The 19,864-nt window shown below is 46.7% G+C and overlaps 2 protein-coding genes across 4 annotated transcripts in view; one reads left to right on the top strand and one right to left on the bottom strand.

The window, feature by feature from the left end:
• The window catches only part of DRC3 (dynein regulatory complex subunit 3), an 18,562-nt gene extending 10,456 nt beyond the window's left edge, over positions 1-8,106 (top strand). For all 3 annotated transcript variants that reach the window (XM_060282426.1, XM_060282428.1, XM_060282427.1), the window contains 6 exons: positions 214-385; positions 1,563-1,694; positions 2,964-3,034; positions 4,124-4,247; positions 4,406-4,537; positions 6,090-8,106. In XM_060282426.1, coding sequence (XP_060138409.1) covers positions 214-385; positions 1,563-1,694; positions 2,964-3,034; positions 4,124-4,247; positions 4,406-4,537; positions 6,090-6,197 — 739 coding nt within the window. In that variant the 3' untranslated portion in view covers positions 6,198-8,106. The remainder of the gene's footprint in view (positions 1-213; positions 386-1,562; positions 1,695-2,963; positions 3,035-4,123; positions 4,248-4,405; positions 4,538-6,089) is intronic.
• ATPAF2 (ATP synthase mitochondrial F1 complex assembly factor 2) lies at positions 8,095-19,864 on the bottom strand. The gene is made up of 9 exons (XM_060282800.1): positions 19,825-19,864; positions 19,525-19,560; positions 16,189-16,233; positions 15,129-15,274; positions 14,202-14,299; positions 12,562-12,642; positions 11,783-11,895; positions 10,262-10,377; positions 8,095-9,471 (listed from the first exon to the last, which is right to left on the bottom strand). Exons 1-9 carry the CDS (start codon positions 19,862-19,864, stop codon positions 9,334-9,336), a joined length of 813 nt encoding a protein of 270 aa, XP_060138783.1. The 3' UTR covers positions 8,095-9,333.

Here is a 19,864-nt window from a genome sequence, read left to right as displayed (position 1 = left end):
CCTTTCTGCTTTGGGACAGAACTGGTGATAAACCTTGAGAATGGGGTGCTCTCTGGAGTGGGGTTTCTTGCTTGTTATGAGGGCTACTGTGAGTCATAGTGATCTCCAACAACAGGAGGCAACAGCCCAAACAAGGCAGCGGAAGCAGACACAAGCCTTTTACTTTCCTTTTCAAACACAACTCAGTTCTCTCCTTGACTCCGACTTCACATACAAGACTAAATTTGTGGCCATTTGCGAGAACCTGTTTGAGTATGGCCTGAAGCAATACGAGAAGCGAGAGGCTGAGGTCGCCCTCTTCTACGAGTGCCTCAACGAAGCCCTGGAAGAGAACCATCAGCTGTGTTCCAAATACCTGCACGACTTTGAAGAGAAGAATCATGGGGTACATGAGGGACCTTGGGTGAGGGATGGGGGAAACGTAGTTGGACTCGCAACTCCCATCAGCACCAGTGAGTCCCACAGCCTCCGGAGGACCATAGGTTTGCCACCTTAAGTGATTACAAAACCGAGCCATCTTTGATGAAAACCGGGATCGCTCTACCGCAGCCATTTATTCTGCTTTTTTTACAGGTCAATACTGTAGCAAGGGCTTAAACCTCTCAGGCAGGCAAAGCGACTGGGGAGTCAGCCCCCGAGTCTGATGAGGAAGCTACATCCTCGAGATGACATGTTACTTCTTAATCCTTCTCGCTATGCTTGACCTACCTCACAGGATTGTTATGAGAATTTAATGGGGGGTCATGTATACCATCCTGAACTGCTGGGGGACAGGATGGGGGAGGCAGGATAGAATGTCATTAGTAACCGTTCCCCGTGACTGTGCAAAGGATCACATCCTGAAAGTACCATCAGGTGCTGACTTAAACCAAGGCAACAAACTTTAAATCAGGCATCCCCAAACTTCGGCCCTCCAGATGTTTTGGACTACAATTCCCATCTTCCCCAACCACTGGTCCTGTTAGCTAGGGATCATGGGAGTTGTAGGCCAAAACATCTGGAGGGCCGCAGTTTGGGGATGCCTGCTTTAAATTGATGTATTTTGTTTTCAGTTGACTTGCACCTAATCTGAAGAAGTGTGCATGCACACGAAAGCTCATACCAATGACAAACTTAGTTGGTCTCTAAGGTGCTACTGGAAGGAATTTTTTTTATTTTGTTTCGACTACGGCAGACCAACACGGCTACCTACCTGTAACTAGAACTTTTAGCTACATTTAAGTCTGTCAAAGCACACTATACCCTAAGGGCCATGTTCCGGACCCCCGCAAACATAAGTGAAATGTACGCTAAGTGGGAGCCTGCAGAGGCCTCGTGGCTCATGCAGAGACCCTTCCCAAGACCATGGCCACATTAAGGAACTTTTTATAAGCTTCGGAAGGAACATCAGGCTTTCACAGAATACAGTTTGAAAATCCCTGTGGGAACTTAGTCACTGCTTCACATTCCCATTGTGTGCTCCAGAGTACCCCCCCCCCTACAGACACCAATAATGAATAAAATGAATTATTTCTGCCACGGGGCAACAGCTGCTAACCTTCTGTCTCTTGCTGAGCACACAGGTGATAGATATGATTCAGAACCTCAGCGACAACCAAGTTATAGAGATGAAACTGGCTGAATACAACTTTGAAATCACAAAGCTCTCGGACGTGCTCATGACTGAGGAGATGCTGCTGGTCGATCAGCTGGAGGTATGAACTGGCAGAGTTGGACGTTCGGGTGTTGGGGACTCCAAGGCTGGATTACTGCACCGCACTCTGTGTGGGGCCTCCCTGTGCTGGATCAGAAGCTGCAGTTAGCGTGGTTGCTGGCAGGAGTGAGACCTGCCCTGGTTTTGCCCATTTGATGCCAGCCCAAGTTCAAGGTGTTGCTGTTAGTGCAAAAAGCCCTTAATAGCGTGGGAGCAGTTTACTGGCAGGATCACTTTCCCCCATATGTACCTGCTCAACCACTTGGATCTGCGGAACTGGCGCTGCTAAAGGTGTCACATAATACCTGCTCCACACTTGTAAGAAATCGATGTTTTGGGCTGGTGGCAGTGTTGGAACTTCCTGCTGGTTGACATCAGGCAGGTGCCTTCACCATATTCTTTTTGGAGCCTGCTTTAAACATTTTTGTTTAAGTGAGCCTGTCTGGACATGTGGAAGTTACATGTGTTTATTAGATTGGCCAATTGTCTAATTGGCAATTATCAATAACACAGCTTTGTGAGGCAATAGATAGCAGAGAAATCTATCTGCCTACGAAACAATTCTAGCTGCGTAGCAGACAATGTCCGGCCCGCTTTCGCTCGAGCCTCTGTTCAAAAGTCCAGAAACTTTTCCTCCCAAATGCAGATAACAGCTTGTAGCAGCAGTTAGCGTTATCCGACTTTTCCGCCTGTGAAATAAATCACGTTGACTTCTTAGCTCATTAAACAAAGATTTATTGTTTAAGGCAGCTCTCAGCCGGGAGAGTTCAACTCCATCTCAGCTGTGGACTGCGAGAAAACAGACAGAATAATAACATACTGTTTCATATAACAGAAAGTTACAACAGCAACAGGTACTACTTCCTGTTTATATGAGAACAAGCCCCGTGACACAAGGACGATATGCTGAGCTATTAACCCTCTCAGCTCACAGTGTTTTATGTCTTTTTAGCTACAGCTGATTTTAACTATCTTTTGAATGTTTTAAAATGCCTGCTGCAACCTGGTTTTTACTGAGAATCTTAATGTTTCGTTTTCTATTTTTGTAAACCGCTGTGAAGTTTTCTTACATTAAAGCATTATTATCTATGTATATTTGGTTAACTAAAATAATATAAATAAATAAATAAAATAGTCCGCAAAAATGACAGGAAGGTAGATTCTCCTGTGTGTTTCAGGCCCGATTTCCAAAACATGTGGGAGTCAAACTGTTTTGAGTCAAACTCAGTTTCGCCATCTAATTTCCCACCCCTTTTCTTTTCTTGCTAAGGAAGTGATAAAGGATTTCGAAAGGAACATCGCTGACCTGGTGTCGAACTTTATAGAAAACGAACAAGGAATATATCCTTTTGCTGTTGCTTGCACAGAGCTGCAAGTTGTGGCGAGCGCTTTGCTTCGGTTCAACAGAGCTGGCTTGTCCACACTGTACGGCATTCAATTGCTTCTCATTACTGTGCGGTAGGGCCAGGATTGATTTCAGTTTTGGAAGCATTTCTCAGGCCCCTAAGAACCGCAGGGCTTTCCTCTCCATTCACTCTTTGTGCCAAGACCTGTCTGAAGAGCTGCTGCGGTATAATACTCCATGTAATAGTGGCATTTCCACCTAAAATCCTGGGCTAGCATTTTAGCTTTCCTGGAGGACAACCCAGAGAAGCAAAGCGGGCGGTGAGCCTCTACACGTCCACCCTATAAAGGAAGTTCTGTTGCCATGGGACCACTCCTGCCAACCAGAAGTACAAGAAGCTTGGAAACTGGGGCTGGGGTCTCCAAGCAGCATCCCTGGGGAGTTTTTTGGGCCATGAAGGGCTGAGTCCTTGTCACAATGAACACAAACACGGGCTGGGTCCACATTCCCATGTCCTCCACATCCAGTGTGCTCCCACCACTGGTTTGGGAATCAGTGCACTCACGACGTCAGTCATAATCCATGTCTCTCGTGGACCTACCCTGTCGCATCTTACGAAATACTGAGCGGATCTACACTCATGGTTTTCAACGGTAAAAATGAGTTTTAAAATGGCTCTGATAACCATATAGCCACTTGATGTTCTTCTTAAACGTTAATAATGCAATATTAAAATGCCATTGAGTGCTGCAGAGCTCTCCCCTTCCAGAAACTGGGTAGACCTTGTGGAAAAGGAAGCAGTGGAGAAACCAAATATCTTGCCGTTTTAGAACGTGTTTAATATCGTTCTAATGACGTTTAAAAAGTGAGTGTAGATCCAGCCACTGTGCTTTGATTTATTCTTCCCCCAAACCAGCTTAGATCCAAATTGAGAGAACTGTTTTTTTAAGCTGGCAATGTGTGCACGGCCTTAGTTTCCATCCTCTTGGCCAGCCTTCCCTGCCTCCTTTTGTTCAAACTCTGGGCAGTAGGAAAGGGTTGCTGAGAGACATCCCTGTTCTTTGCTTCTTAACCTTTTCTCCTACGATGGCTCAGTGCCGGGATCTAGAGAACCAGCACCACGAGAAGCTCCTGGAGATATCCGTCAACACACTGGAGAAAATAGTGAAGAGCGAGTTTGATGAGGAGATACCGGATGACGTCCGTATGGTGAGATCCTCTTCCTCCCCTTTCGCCATTAAGGCCAGAACAGGCAAAACACTCTTGGCATGACTCATTAGTAAGAGATGACCCTTCATGGGACGGTGGTTTGTCTACAGCCAAAAAAAAAAAAAAAAGGCCCTCCTCTCACCTGGTTTCCTTCCTAGCTTTTCGTGGACAAGGACACCATTGTCAACGCCGTCAACGCCTCTCACGACATTCACCTCCTGAAGATTGACAACCGAGAAGATGAAATTATCACCAAAGCCAATAACTGGGTTTCCACACTGGTTGAGAAGGTAAGTGAAGAGTCCCATTGTCCCTCTGCCGGAGGGCTTCTCACAGAAGGAAATAACCAGCATTAAGGACATAAGCACTTCCATCTTATTCTTAACAAGGTAGCTGGTGGCAGTGGCATAGTGGGGAGGGGGGTCGGGGCAGTTGCCCCGGGTGCAAAATTGTTAGGGGCACAAAATTTCAACACCCAGTGCTGCCTGCTTCCGTCACTGAGCTCTGTTGAAAATGGCTTCTCTATACAAACCAGGAAGTGACCTCTCCAGACAACAACTCTTTTTTTCTTATCCCTGAGGTTGCAATCTTCTGGATGATGGGGACGTTGTTAAGCCAATTGAATGTGCATGCATACTCAGTCCATTTCCTTCCCTCCCAGCCCTCTGTGTGGCCCTAGGCACTGGTAACCCATGCTATGCCACTGGCGGTTGGGATTGGCTGCAGTGGTGCAGCTAGGACTGGACCTCAGGGCCTATGTCTAGGGTCCTGCAACTCAGGCCACCCTCCCAAAAAAAGGATCACTCAAAGACTGGCAGGTGATGGGGGCAGTGGCAAACAGGCCTGGCATGGACAGATTGGGCCTTACCAGGGATTGCCTTGGGGATCCTTTCAATCTTACTACAGAAAATGTTGCAATTCAGTGGCCAACTGGTCACCGGGCATGTGCATGGTTTCAGATTCTCATTTTATTATTTAAAAATACTTTACATTCTGCACCGAAATGGTGCTTTTATTCCCAAATAGTTGTCTTTCATATTAGGGCAGTGGAAGTAAACCCCATTTTATTCCTTTAGGCATGGTGAGGCTATGATTTAAGTTTTAAATGCAAAGCAACTGTGTTCTTAAATCCGGGTTGGAAACTTAAAAATAACTACACCACATAGCAGGAATGTAGCAGCAGTTGTAAAGCGTGAAGGGAGGGAGTAGGAAGAGAAATGGCAACAGCAGAAATAATACACTTGGCCATCTAAAGCAAGGGAGTGGGTGGGCAGCACTGTACGTCCATTAAATTTCGGGCCTAAAAGTACGTAGCTATACCACTGATTGGCTACCCACCGGGAGGAACTAAGGTAGAGAGGGAATTCACATCTTGACTTGGCTCTTCAGGTTTCAAGCATTTGCCTTGAATGCACAAGCAGTGAAATCCCCTTCGAGGTCCTGCACACAATCTGGTTCACAAAGAGTAGAATGCTAGGCCATGGCTTATTAAACCTTGCCCAGCAGCTAAACTATAGTTAGTTTACTGCCGACAAACCATGTTATGAAAACCCTGGTTTTCGTTGGCTTATGAACCTAGGTTCATTTTAACCATGGCTTGGCGTTACGTGCAAACCCAACACCCTTCCTTAACCATGGTTTGTTTTACCACCCCCCACAGGCACTCAGCAAGCTACCAAGGCATGAGGCAAGCACAGCTGGGGGGGGGGACGGACACTTTGCAGAAACAAGCCATGATTTGTTTGGCCGTCTGTGGGGCAATCTATGGCTAACTCGTGGTCTGTTAAACAAACCACAGCTTGGCACTAAGTGTGAACCAGACCACTGTTTCAATCCCTGCAGGTTCACAAGACTGAAATTCAAAGAAACCGAAGTCGTGTGATGGAAATTAACCAATACGTTGACCATCTCCGCAGCGAGCTGGACAACATGGACATTTTGGAGACGTAGCTGGCTTTTGACACTGAGCTGCCCCTGCCCCCCATTTGGGGATCTGTGTCTATCTGCTTGGGAAGTGAATCCACCCGGAAAAGACACCCTAAAAATATTGCCTCTAAAAAGAGACGCCCTACCGGAAGGAATCCTCTGCCCCTCCAACGTTTGACGATCAAAACAAGTAGACTAAAGCAGACAGTAAGACATTGAAAAGCAAAAGGAGTTGACTTAAGTTGGTGCCTTTTAGTTATAAAGGAATTATACAGGAAGTGGGTCAGTTCCATCTTTTGCATTAATTTCAATTACATAGGTTGAACCTACAAAAATTGTAGGCTAATGAACAAATTAAAACCCTGATTAGAGGACCCAATTAGCATTGGTGTGCTGTCTAAAACTTGGTTAGCTCTGACATTGATTGGACCCTCATTTCACAGCATAAATGGAACTGGCCAGTGGTGAAAGGCCCAATGAGGGGAGAGGGTCTACGCAGGGAGGGCAGAACATCTGCACTGCGCAGAGGAGCCTCTCCCCAGGGCAGAACATTTCCAGATATGGTTCTTGGGCTTATGTGGGGGCCTGCGCTAGCCCACTGAGCCTTACTGGCGAACACATTGACACTCCTTTGGCAGCTGGGCATCTCAGGGGAAAACCAGGATTAGCATGCATGCTATGGTTTAGGAAGCATGTTCAATGTATTCTTGCATAATGTATACAAAGGGAGAGCCTTCCTGTACTGGGGCTTCAAGCCCATCCCTGAGCAGAATCTCACTCCATAACACGCTCAGCTGTTGAATGAAAGTGGGACCAGGTTCTCCAAATCTAGGCTCCTACAAAGGACATTCTCCACTTTCAGAAGGCAGATAATCAGCAGACAAAATAGGTAGTAAGACCAGGAAACAATGTGAAGGAGGCTGCTTCAGGTGGCCAAAGTTCCCCTCCGTGAACAGAGAAAACGGATATGTCAGGCTACTGGCCGAGACTTCTCCTTGACATGCTAGCTTTCTGTGTGCAAGGAAGTTTGTTTCAAGATGGAGGATCCCTCGGGAGAATGAGGGATCTAGGATAAGGTACCACACATGGCCCCCACAAAACAGCTCACATCTTAAAACCAAGTCCAAGGAATTGCCAGAGATGGTTTAGTACTCTTGTTAGTTAAGGTTTGTTCCTATTTAAATTTCCCAGCCTTGCACCTGTGCCATGATTGTAAAAGGCAAAGAATCACAATTTTCCTTTCCACACCAACCAAGGAAATAAAGGGTGGCTGCAGCTATTTTTAACCCAGGCCAATTTGTAGGGGTGTGGAGTGCTTCTAACTTTGCATGTGGTTGACAGCCAACAAGGGGTACCGTTGTATTTCCTGAAAAGCTCAGAATTCCCTCCCCAATGAAGTAGCAGACTGCAGAACAGCTGGACAGAATCACAGCCCCAGTTTTTTAGGGGGGATCTTGGACCTGCTCCTTTAAAATTGTATCATCCTCGTAGCCATGTGCTTGGACTTTGCCATTTTTCTGTAAAACTCCCATTCCTGTTTTCCTAAAGGCAGGTGCATCCATCAACCAGTGGACAAAGCTGTTAACCCCCAGGTCTGAGAACGGCCAGAGCCTACAGGGTCTTGACCACAGCAGTGATGCTAGACTGCCTTGGCTGGCCCCCTCCACATAGCCCTGTTGCCCCAGTACATTCTCTTATAGGTCAACCTAAGCCTAAAAATCAGGTTCAGACCAGTTTTGCCTAGAATGGTCTTTACCCAGATTAGCTCTCCAGGGATCCAGCTCTGCAACCCAAAATCTTTTCGCTTTAGCTGAACCTGGAGCAGCTTCAAAGCAAATGTTTGGGCCAGAGAGCTCTGGCACTGAAACAAACTCATTTTAAACAAACACACACACACAAAAAAAATCCATATTGCATGTAGAGGCACCAAACAGGAATATTTAATCAAAGTGTAAGGGAGGGGAGAAGAATGCATTTTTCTCTGCTGGGTACACAAAGGGGTAAAAACAACCGCCATGGCAGGCTATGGCTTCCTTGGAGACACAGACGCCTGCTAAGAAACTATGGGAGGACATGGAATGGTTAAGCGGATATAGGGAGACATAACTGGATCTGGCCTAGGTTCTGGCCCCCTCCAACTGCAGGGCTCCAGAGTACCCCAGTAGCAGATGGCAGGGTGGTGTGGAGGTACCTCCCAGGAGACAACTTGCTGCTAAAGCTTACTGGGAGGAGGGGGAGGCAGCAGCGAGGAGGGCAGGCCAGTGCAAATGCACCAGATTAGCATCATACCACCTTTGCTATAAAAGCAGCCATGATTCACCTGCCGAGAGGTCAAATAGGTGCCTACGCCCTTCCATGCTATCCAAAGTATCCAGCAGCAGTTTTGCATCTTCGCCCCTTGTGCAATGGAGGCTGCCAACGCCCCACTTAATTCCAAACGGTGGAGCACTGATGCCCACAAATTCTCGTTTGAAGAAGCAAAGGGATTGCCTGCTCTCTCTTGATTTGCCAGGAGCCCTTAGTGAGCCACCACCTTGGGTAAGAGGTGAGGCTGTGCCACACTGCCCACCACGGACTGGTCCAGATTCCAATTAAGTTGGGTGGTGGTCAGCATCAGCCCAGCCAAAATGAGCACCTGCAGCAGCTGTGCCTCGAGTGGCTTGCCTCCCCATGGAGGCCCCGAAAAACTCAAACTGGGCTGCTGCTGGTAAGCCAGGGAATCAAGGGGAATAGGGGCCACAATGGTACAAAATAGCCGCAGCTGGACGGTGCCTGTCACTTCCAGGAATGAACGGATTTCCTCCTGGCAATTCAAAACTTGGGGGCATCCAAGGGTCAGAAGGCCAGGACTCTCAGCCAGGAGGACAGGGGGTGTAGTACGAGGAAGGGAAGTCTGCTTGGATGTGCCAAGGGCTAGGTTCAGGATGAACAGAAGGAAACGGATGCCAGGCATTCCTGCCCCCTCGTTCAGGGAGAATTGCAACCCCCAGTCAGTCTAAGGCTCCAAGGCCCATCAGCATCACCGCTATCACCAGGTCAGCCTTGGACGAGTAGTGCGATTCCATCACCCCACCTTCTCCACCTGCCACTCAGTCGGTCCTGGATGTTCTACAGTTCTGCCCAGTGCCACCGGTGCCCGTTCCTTGTCCGCTCCAGAGTCTCAGTCCTGCAGCAGCTTGTGCTTGACTGTGGAATTCTCTAAGCAAAGCTGAACAAAAAGGGCAGCAGCGGCCGTGCGGGCCCGAAGTTCGTACATGTCATAGTCGTGGGCCCACTCAATGTTCCCCCAGTGCTGGATCTGAAGGAAGATGAGAAGAATGATCAGACCCTCCTTGCAAATAGTTCACAACACCATAGCTGGAAGCAAAGCAGAGCTTAGATTTGCCACACTTTTCTCTCTTTTTTTCCCCTTTTCTCTCTCTCTCTCTCTGATTTTATTTAAATAAAAAAAATTCCTTCCAGCAGCACCTTGGAGACCAACTAGGTTTGTCATAGGTATGAGCTTTCATGTGCATGCACACTTCTTTAGATACACTGAAGCAGAAGTGTATCTGAAGAAGTGTGCATGCACACGTCATACCTATGATAAACTTAGTTGGTCTCTAAGGTGCTGCTGAAAGGAATTTTTTTATTTGTTTCGACTACGTCAGACCAACACAGCTACCTACCTGTGATTTTATTTAGATTAGTTTCTTTTATTTTACTGTATTATGAAAAAGCTTTAATAAAACCTTGTTGTTGTTTGAAAAAAAGATTTGCCATGCTCTTGAGCAAACCCCAAATACCTTGATTTATTATGTCACTGCTGCTGTTTTTAGCCTCTGGGATCTATTGCTGTGCTCAGTTGTGTTGCAACACTGATTTTATTGGAGGGAGGGCCTTTATTAAATTAGGTATTTATTTTTGGAAAAGTCACCTTAGCTGTTTCTGTTAAAAGGTGGGATCTAGAAATGAATCCAGCAGTGCCATAAACCTTTTTTCAGAGCCACAGGCAGGTCTTAGCTGGCAGGCAAGCTCATAATGGGAGCAGACGGTCCCTAAATTAACTTGGCCCCAAAGCCCCAGATCTCTGTCACAACGAAGTTTACCTGGAATTCTTCCTCTAGACGAGATAGTAGGACAGCTTGCTCAACCGTGAGGTGTTTGTCGAGCAGGCTCATCGAGAGAACCAGAGACTTCAGCTGGGTGATCATGTATTCTATGCCTAGCAGGAGGGGGAAACACCCCAAACCAGAAAGAAAGAGGGAAGGAAACCTGTCATTTTCTTGTGCAAATCAATCTTGGGAGACAAGAAGAGCAGTCAAGAAAAGGTGAGGAGACACCTAATGCCCTGCCCTGATTATTCCTGCGTAAGAAAATAGGACCTATTAGGCTGTAGCATTTTATTGGAGACCATGCAGGAAAACAAAGGTGGCTCAAAGGGGCACAGCAGACAATTCGTTAACATGCTGTACTACCTGAAGAAAGATTTCTCCCCCCTGCTTCCCTCGTAATAAAATCGAGGGCTGTAGATTCAGGACCAGGCAAGAGAAAGTTTATTCACGGGACACATAATTTAAGCTATGGAATTTGCCTCCACAAAACATGCTGAGGGCCACTGCTGCTTTAAAAGGGACCCCTGACCATTAGGTCCAGTCGTGACCGACTCTGGGGTTGCGGCGCTCATCTCGCGTTATTGGCTGAGGGAGCTGGCGTACAGTTTCCAGGTCATGTGGCCAGCATGACTAAGCCGCTTCTGGCGAACCAGAGCAGCACACGGAAACGCTGCTTACCTTCCCACTTGGAGCGGCACCTATTTATCTACTTGCACTTTGATGTGGTTTCAAACTGCTAGGTTGGCGGGAGCTGGGACCGAGCAATGGGAGCTCATCCCGTCACAGGGATTCGAACCGCCAACCTTCTGATCAGCAAGCCCTAGGCTCTGTGGTTTAACCCACAGCACCACCTGCACCCCACTGCGTTTAAGCACCACTGCTGCTTAAACAGCTTCAAAATAACAGATTACTTTGTTTAGATTTGTATCCCGCTTTTTAAAACTGTTGTACTCACATCAGATTGGACAAGGAGAAGGAAGACGAGGCCTGTCCACAGCCATCTAAATGCAACTTCCATATTCAGAGGCAGTCTATCCCTGAATACTCATTGCTGGGGATAGACAGGAGGGGGTTGTTGTCTCTACATCAGGTATAGGCAAACTTGGCCCTCCAGATGTTTTTGGCTTACAACTCCCATGATCCCTAGCTAGCAGGACCAGTGGTCAGGGATGATGGGAATTGAAGTCCTAAAACATCTGGCGGGCCGAGTTTGCCTATGCCTGCTCTACATCCTGCTTGTGGGCTTCTCAGAGGCCACTAATTGGCCACTGTGGGAAGCAGGATGCTGAACCAGATCCTGCAGGGCTCTTCTTTTAAAAAAAATTAAGTCTCTCTCTTAAAAATGCAGAAAGGTCCCCCAGTGTGCCTCCCCTGCTTGATCTCCTATGGTGGGATAGCAACCAAAGAATTCTGAACCTCAAAATACATTTCTAGCTAAAGCAGAAAATGGGCAGGTGCAGGGTATGACGTATGACTGACAGCAGACACATTCCCAGGACACAGCCATCCTTTTACCTTGAAGGGCCCAGCTGTTATACGATGCCAGGTGGCTGACAAAGGTGTCCTTCGTGCTTTGCGGGATGCTGGGACCCATGATGCTTGTTGATGAGCCAATCACAACATTGTACCTGCAAGCAGAGCAGAGCTTAGATAACGCCACACTCTTAAGCAAACCCAGAATGTCTTCATTGAGAAAGTATCTCTGGCTGTTTTTTAGTCTCTGGGTTTCTGGTCAATTTTGTTGCAATGCTGATTTTTTAAATTTATTTGGATGGGGCTCTGTATTTCTGTAAAAAGCTGGGATAGATATAAAAAGGAATCCTGTCACATCAGCGAACCTCAAAAACATCCTTCCAAAAACCACATGCAGCCTATGGAAAGTCTCTGTGTGCATGTAGATTTTTTGTGAGCGCTCAAGATTAGGTGCTCATACAGGAAACTTGGGGATGGGTAGAAACGAACGCTCTAAAAATTAAGCCTCTTGCCATTTTAAGAGCAAATGTACCTCCAGTTTTAATCTAGGACACACACAAAAACAATACGTATCTAGCTAACAGAAGTTTAGAAAGTGATAGTCCTTCAACATACCTTTGGAGGGGGCAGTTGGCAGCCAAGAGTCTCCTCTCCATCTGTCTTCCCTAGGAAGGCTCAGAAATGGGCCTAAGAAATCTAAATGGCTCAGCAACCAACACAGTTAAACTTTCATGCCCTGAGCCAAAAGTATCCTCTGGGGACAAGGGCGTGTCTGTACATCAGCAGCACTTCCCTGGCACTGACTTCTTGCTAGCACTTACCTTTTCTCTGCCCACTCGATTATGGGATCCCACTCATTCTTTTGCAGTTCCACCAAGGCAGGCGGCTCTTCTACCCGGTAGCTGGAATGCCATGGAAGCAAAGCAAAAGAAAGTACCATCAAGCACAACAGAATTAGGTTCCACGCAGCTAAGCTTGCACCTGTGCCTAGCACAGGTATCCCCAAACTGCGGCCCTCCAGATGTTTTGGACTACAATTCCCATCATCCCCGACCACTGGTCCTCTTAGCTAGGGATCATGGGAGTTGTAGGCCAAAACATCTGGAGGGCCGCAGTTTGGGGACGCCTGGCCTAGCACCTCCCAAGATTCAATCCTGCTTTTCCAATTCCTGACAAAAAAAGCTGTGAATCCCAATTTTATCACGCACACAAATGCCCTCTAAAATTTTCAAGTTGACTATGCTGTCCCAGCTGTGGCATGGTACTGTTACTCGTGGTCCTTCACGAGTAAAAGCAAGTGTGGGGGGTGTCTCTCAAGTTCTCCAATAATTCCCCTCCCCCCCTGCCAGCCAAGCCAAGGTGATGGTGGGTAGCAACATCGTGGGGCTCGGCTGATGAACAGCAACCTTCCTGGCCAGCCCAGCTTTGTGATGGATAAGATAAGTCACTATCTGCTCTACAGACTGATCATTTGAAGGACAGAGAGTACAATTTTCCACCTCATGATGGGGAGAAAAGAAACCGTTCTGCTTCTCTGCTGCTCTACATGGCTCAGCTGAGTAAAAATAATCATTTATTATTTCTACCCTGCCCATCTGGCTGGGTTTCCCCAGCCACTCTGGACGGCTTCCAACAGAAGGTTAAAAATGCATTAAAACATCAGTCATTAAAAACTTCCCTAAACAGGGCTGCCTTCAGATGTCTTCTAAATGTCATATAATTGTTTATTTCTTTGATATCTGATGGGAGGGCGTTCCACAGGGTGGGCGCCACTACCAAAAAGGCCCTCTGCCTGCTCCCCTTTAACCTCACTTCTTGCAATGAGGGAACCGCCAGAAGGCCCTCGGAGCTGGACCTCAGCTGAGCGATGGGGGTGGAGATGCTCCGTCAGGCATACAGGACCAAGGCTGTTTAGGGCTTTAAAGGTCAGCACCAACACTTTGAATTGTGCTTGGAAATGTACTGGGAGCCAATGCAGATCTCTCAGGACCGGTGTTATATGGTCTCAGCGACCACTCCCAGTCACCAGTCGAGCTCCCACATTTTGGATTAGTTGCAGTTTCCGGGTCACCTTCGAAGGTAGCCCCACGTAGAGTGCATTGCAGTAGTCCAAATGGGAGATAACTGAGGAGAGCGGATCCCTTCTGGTGTGCTTGCACACTTGCGCATGTGAACATGCCACTGCTGGGGTGATCACATCTGGGATGCAATGGGGTGATGAGGCCCCTCGGCCTAAAATGGTCAGCCAATCTTGTGATAAGGAGATTGAGGTAGAATTCAATAAATGAGGACTTATCTGCACTAGGAGAGGTACTTCTGTTTCTACTTCAATGTGGCAGTGGATTTTTCATTCATACCCACTACACAGTGACTGCAGAAACACTGGTTTTCTCATCCCCTGATCAGATAATTTTTTAAGATCCAGCTTCTAAGGGAGCCCCTTCCCAGAATGCATTTCTACCAAACTGTGTCTGTCTCCAAGAATTTCACAGCTGCCTTGATGAGCTGATCTTTGCTTCGCTGCGCCGGGTTGTCCAAAGCTGTGTTGCACAAGGTTGTCTGAAAGGCAAGAAAGAAGCTACAGAAATAGAGAGCTAGACTAGCAGAGTAACACAGCTGAAGCAATGAGCCGGCCAATTCCCAGTTTAAGTCTCCCCACAAGCTCTGAAGTTGTAAAACAGCTTGTATCAATATCGTCATACTCCCTGTACAAAAGTCCTTGCAACAGCCGCCTTCTCCAACCTGGTGTCTTTCTGTTTTGGACCACAATTCCCATTAGCTCCAGCCAGCACAACAATTTTGGTAGAGGCTGATGAAAGCTATACAGTGGTACCTCAGTTTACGAACTTAATCTGTTCTGGTAGTCCGTTCTTAAACCGAAACCATTCTTAAACCAAGGTGCGCTTTCCCTAATGAGGCCTCCCGCTACCAGTGCCCTTCCACCATTTGGATTTTCTTCTTAGACCAAGGTAAAGTTCGCAAACCAGGACACTACTTCCGGTTTTGGGGAGTTCATAAACCGAATAGTTCTTAAACAGGGCTGTTCTTAAACTGAAGTACCACTGTAGCTTAAAATATCTGGAGGGCACCAGGTTGCAAAAGGTGAAGCGCAGAAAAAGAGCACAATATGGAGCTGGATGGGCCAGCTATCCTGACATGCCACTTTGTTTTACTTGTAGGGTCTTAAGAAACACAAAGCACAACATGCATACATAGTTGAGTAGAGTATCTCCCACCTGCAATCTGATTTATACAGTCCAGTCGAACATTAGCCTACATTAGCTACCAAGTGCACATCCTTGCTCTGCCTAACTCAAGGAGAACAGATTGGCTGCAATCTCAACCCTCCATTTGTTTGTTCACATGCCCCACCCACTCCTTCACGCACCAGGTGCATTGCGTAGAGCTTGATGGTGTCCTGCTGAGAGTCCCATTCAGTCGCCACAGCCAGAGCCAGAGTCTCGCTTGGCACCACGAAGAGCTTGGCCTGGGGGGTTTTCAGTTTTCGGTGGTCCAAGTTGATTTCAAAGCCACCTGAAGAATAAAGGTTAAGAAAAACCCACTAAGCCTGCAGCTTTGGAGATTCTGCTGGACACTATCTCCAGTCACTCTTTGCAGTTTTAAGGACCAGCGGCTTGTGATGGGTTTCATTTATTTGAAAAGTTGAGAGTCTCACAATGACAAATTCTGCATCCAATATTAAATTCTTGAATGGTGCCATGATGGAAGTTCCCACTCCAGTGTTTCTCAAACTTGGATCCCCAGCTGTTGTTAGACTACAACTCCCATCATCCCAGACCACTGGTCATGCTAGCTAGGGATGATGGGAGTTTTAGTCCAACAACAGTTGGGGACGCAAGTTTGAAAAACACTGTCCTACTCATACCCTATCACTGAAAACCAACAAACAGCTTTCTTAACAATAACTAAACACTTCATTTATTGATTTAATCCCCCCCTTCAATTTCAGCAAAAAATATCAAGGTGGTCCAAAACAAACATAAGAAAAACAAAATGTTTCAATAAAACAAAGTCAAAGAGTGACAGCAAAATTATATGAATGATCAGAGAAATACCAGTGTAAACGTGTGCTTTCAACTGCAGCAAAAGCATCCTGACATTGGTGTCAAATATGAAGGTATCAAAATAAGTTTTCTACAGCTGCCTCACAAACAGGACTCTCTTCCACCAAAGATTTGCCAAAGCCTGAGTAATACTTTTCCTGGATGTGTTGCAATATCCCTCTTCTAGGTGCATTAGAATCTTTTGCAACACACAGGAGCCAGCGTGGAAGGCGTGGCTCCACCTGTTCCACTACAAAGCTCACCTTGGCAAAGTCTCTGCCTTTCACCATAACATAACCTTGAGCTAGGATGGAGAAGAAGTCCAGATGAGCCTGTTCCAAACATCTGCACGACAGACAAACTACAGTACACAGAGGTGCTCACCTTCACCTTGGGAGATGCTGACATTCTGGTAGAACCTTTTCCTTTCTGCAAGAAAAATACATATCTCTGTTTAAGAAATAAATAAAATATGCACATATCTGATGTTCATCGCCGAAGAATTGATGCTTTTGAATTATGGTGCTGGAGGAGACTCTTGAGAGTCCCATGGACTGCAAGAAGATCAAACCTATCCATTCTTAAGGAAATCAGCCCTGAGCGCTCCCTGGAAGGACAGATTGTGAAGCTGAGGCTCCAATACTTTGGCCACCTCATGAGAAGAGAAGAATCCTTGGAAAAGACCCTGATGTTGGGAAAGATGGAGGGCACAAGGAGAAGGGGACGACAGAGGACAAGATGGTTGGACAGTGTTCTCGAAGCTACGAACATGAGTTTGACCAAACTGCGGGAGGCAGTGCAAGACAGGAGTGCCTGGCGTGCTATGGTCCATAGGGTCACGAAGAGTCGGACACGACTAAACGACTAAACAACAAATCTGATGTTCACAACCCAGGCAAATGTAGATATGTCTAGGTCCATTGAAATCAATAAGGCCCGGAGGTAGGAATGTTTCTAAATACCAGCTGCTTGAGAACATAGGAGGAAAGAGTGCTCTTTGGATCAGATGATGCTTGAGGGTTTTCCATAGGCATCTGGTTGGCCACTGTGAGAACAGGATGCTGGACTATATGGGCTGTTGGCCTGATCCAGCACATTCTTCTTATGTTCTTTCTTTACATTGTACTGGTTTCTTTCCCCACTCCTGCAATTACTGAATCAATATGAATCTTTCTGTTCAAAGATACTCAACAGTCAGCCTTCTGGAACGCTTGTCCCTCCCTTCCCCCATGGTTTTCAGCTATCTATGATGATCTTTACACAGTTAGGTTTTTATTCTCTTCATCCATTGCTTAACTGCTAGCAATCTAATTTTCAATATGCATTTATGTGTGCCAGTATATGCTTTGCAGAGGCAGTGAAGTACCAAAGATGAAAAAGGGGAGTGCAGGAAGCTCAAGAACCACCAATTTTAAATGTATCTCTTAGAAAACATCCTTTGGGATAAGATACTGTAATTATGGTGCTGGAAGAGACTCTTGAGAGTCCCATGGACTGCAAGAAGATCAAACCTATCCATTCTTAAGGAAATCAGCCCTGAGCGCTCCCTGGAAGGACAGATTGTGAAGCTGAGGCTCCAATACTTTGGCCACCTTATGAGAAGAGAAGACTCCCTGGAAAAGACCCTGATGTTGGGAAAGATGGAGGGCACAAGAAGAAGGGGACGACAGAGGACGAGATGGTTGGACAGTGTTCTCGAAGCTACCAACATGAGTCTGACCAAACTACGGGAGGCAGTGGAAGACATGAGTGCCTGACGTGCTCTGGTCCATGGGGTCACAAAGAGTCGGACACGACTAAACGACTAAACAACAACTGTAACAAATGGTCAATGTATTTTACATTCAGTACATGGTGTAGCTCAGTGTCTAGAATGTAAGTGAGTGGAGACAAGTACCCTAGAGGAGCTGCCACTCTATCCATTGACTTTCTGCCTATCAGCTGCCAACCAACATTATTTTAAAGGCTTTGTCCAGCCCATTTTCTCAGTGAATTACATCTCCCAGAATGCACTGCCTGTAGATGTTAGATGCCATCTAGCTGCAAAAGAAAAAAAGAACTTCTGCATCTCAAACCATGCAGGTAGTAAGCAGTTGTTCCTTGTTTGTAGAAAGCACAAGCTGAGTTCTAAAGACATCTTTTGTTAGTTTTAAGCCCTCTCAAAACAGAGAAACCAAACTTATAAGTCGCATGGCTCTGTCCCAATGATCAATACAGCAGGATAATTGCCATCAGTGTAAAGGGAGATCAGACAACCATCCAGGTCCTAAGAGTTTATCAACTCTTAAGGTTCCGTGAGAGGCTTAAAACCAGATCAGATCACACACTCAACCCACTGCACACCCAGCTTTATCACAACAGATACGTCTATCAATGGATATGCGTAGAATGTGTGGTGCCAGAATGAAATCTGAAGGTTCTAAGGCAACATGGTGAATGGTAGCAGTTAAAACAGCAACAGTGAGGGAAGCCTGTTATCTTTATAACTTATTTTATGACCAACTTGTGGGCAACCTAGAGGCATTCTGTTTGTTACTGTGAGAAAATGACACCTGAAAACTATAACATACACTTTTTTCAGGGTGTGGAGAATTTTTTTAAAGGCTGGGGTAGCTAAATCCCAATCTGAGGTTCGGTTGCAGCCCCCCAGCAAAATTTTCTCCCTCACCTATCTTCAGTAGCAGTGACAAGAAAAAAGAATTAAAATAGGCATGGCACATAAAGTAGACATCTGCATGGGTCAGCAGTTTGTTTGCATGCAACCTCTTCTGGTCACCCCTACTTCTGGCATACAGGTCTGAGGGATTTGACCAAGGAGACCATGCAGCCCTTGGCCCCCAAAAATTTACCTGTTCCTAATTTAAGAAAGGCTATAGCTCCAAGGTAGAACACATGCCATACTTTAGATGCAAAATCTCATTTCATTGTGAATTCCCAGCAACTCCAGGTAAAACTACGAAAGACCCAACTGAAATACTTTATAGTTAGCAGCTGCCAGGCACCATAAATGGCACTGAGCTACATGAAAGAATGCTCTGTCTCAGTGCTGCGTTCCTGCATTCCAATCCTAGCTATGAAAAAGCATGAACCCCCAACCACAGCAAACCCAGGATCAGCCTGCAACCTTAATTCTTACCTGCCTGTGGTGTGTACAACCGTCTTGACTCCACTTGCAATAATGCTGGACCATGAACGAAGACAGATGGCCAGAGACGCCCAACCGCAAGGGAGCATCTTGATGACAGGCGCTGTAAACCACCCCACCACATTCTGGTACAGTATTTGGTAAATTTAATAAATAATAATTTGGGGCAATGAGGGCAAAGAAAGGGACCAAGTAACCATGAGCGATTCTTCAGAAGTAGCTCCGCCTTTCCTTATGTGTTACGGATACAGGTATCATCATAAAAAGCTGACCTACGTTTATAAACTTATATTTTAAGGACACAGCAAACTAGAGCAAGCCTCTCTAAACATGGGAAGAGGCCTGGTGGGTATTGTGGGGGGGGGGTTAAAATGGGGGGGATAAAAGGAGGTCTCGGCAGCAGGCTGCCCTGGGGGAAATCTATGTCGTGGGACCCAAGGACAGCCCCCAAAGCAGACCCTCTCTTGGCCCCAAAGGAATTATAGTGAATTTCCCTAGGCAATACAAATGAGAAGTCCCCGAAGCCAACTCAATAAAGCTTATAATAACAATAATTTTAAAACCCTCTTCCTTACCACCCTCAAAATCTTCCTTTTTTTGCTCGCCCGCCCCTTATTCACCCACGCTCATGGGCGCCGCCATCTTGCTACGTCAGGGGGGAGCGTGGGGGAGGAGCTGCCAGACGTGGCCAATCAGCATCACAAACGCGTTTTGTCCCCTGCGCCGCGCCGTCTCCCTGCGACGCGGCGGAGCGAGCGAGGAGCGACTGAGGGAGTGGAAAGAGAAAAGCCCGGCGGCTTCTTGCCTTCCTTAAAAAAAAAAAAAAAAAAACCTTTCCCTCCCCCGCCCTCCTAACCTCACGTGACGCTGGACACCCAATGGGGTTCGAGCGCCGCCGCACGGCGGGCCAATCAT

The sequence above is a fragment of the Zootoca vivipara genome, chromosome 14, assembly GCF_963506605.1.
Source record: "Zootoca vivipara chromosome 14, rZooViv1.1, whole genome shotgun sequence".
Classification (NCBI taxonomy): domain Eukaryota; kingdom Metazoa; phylum Chordata; class Lepidosauria; order Squamata; family Lacertidae; genus Zootoca; species Zootoca vivipara.
Note: the sequence above shows the minus strand (reverse complement) of the source record. Positions and strands in the feature narration are given on the sequence as shown.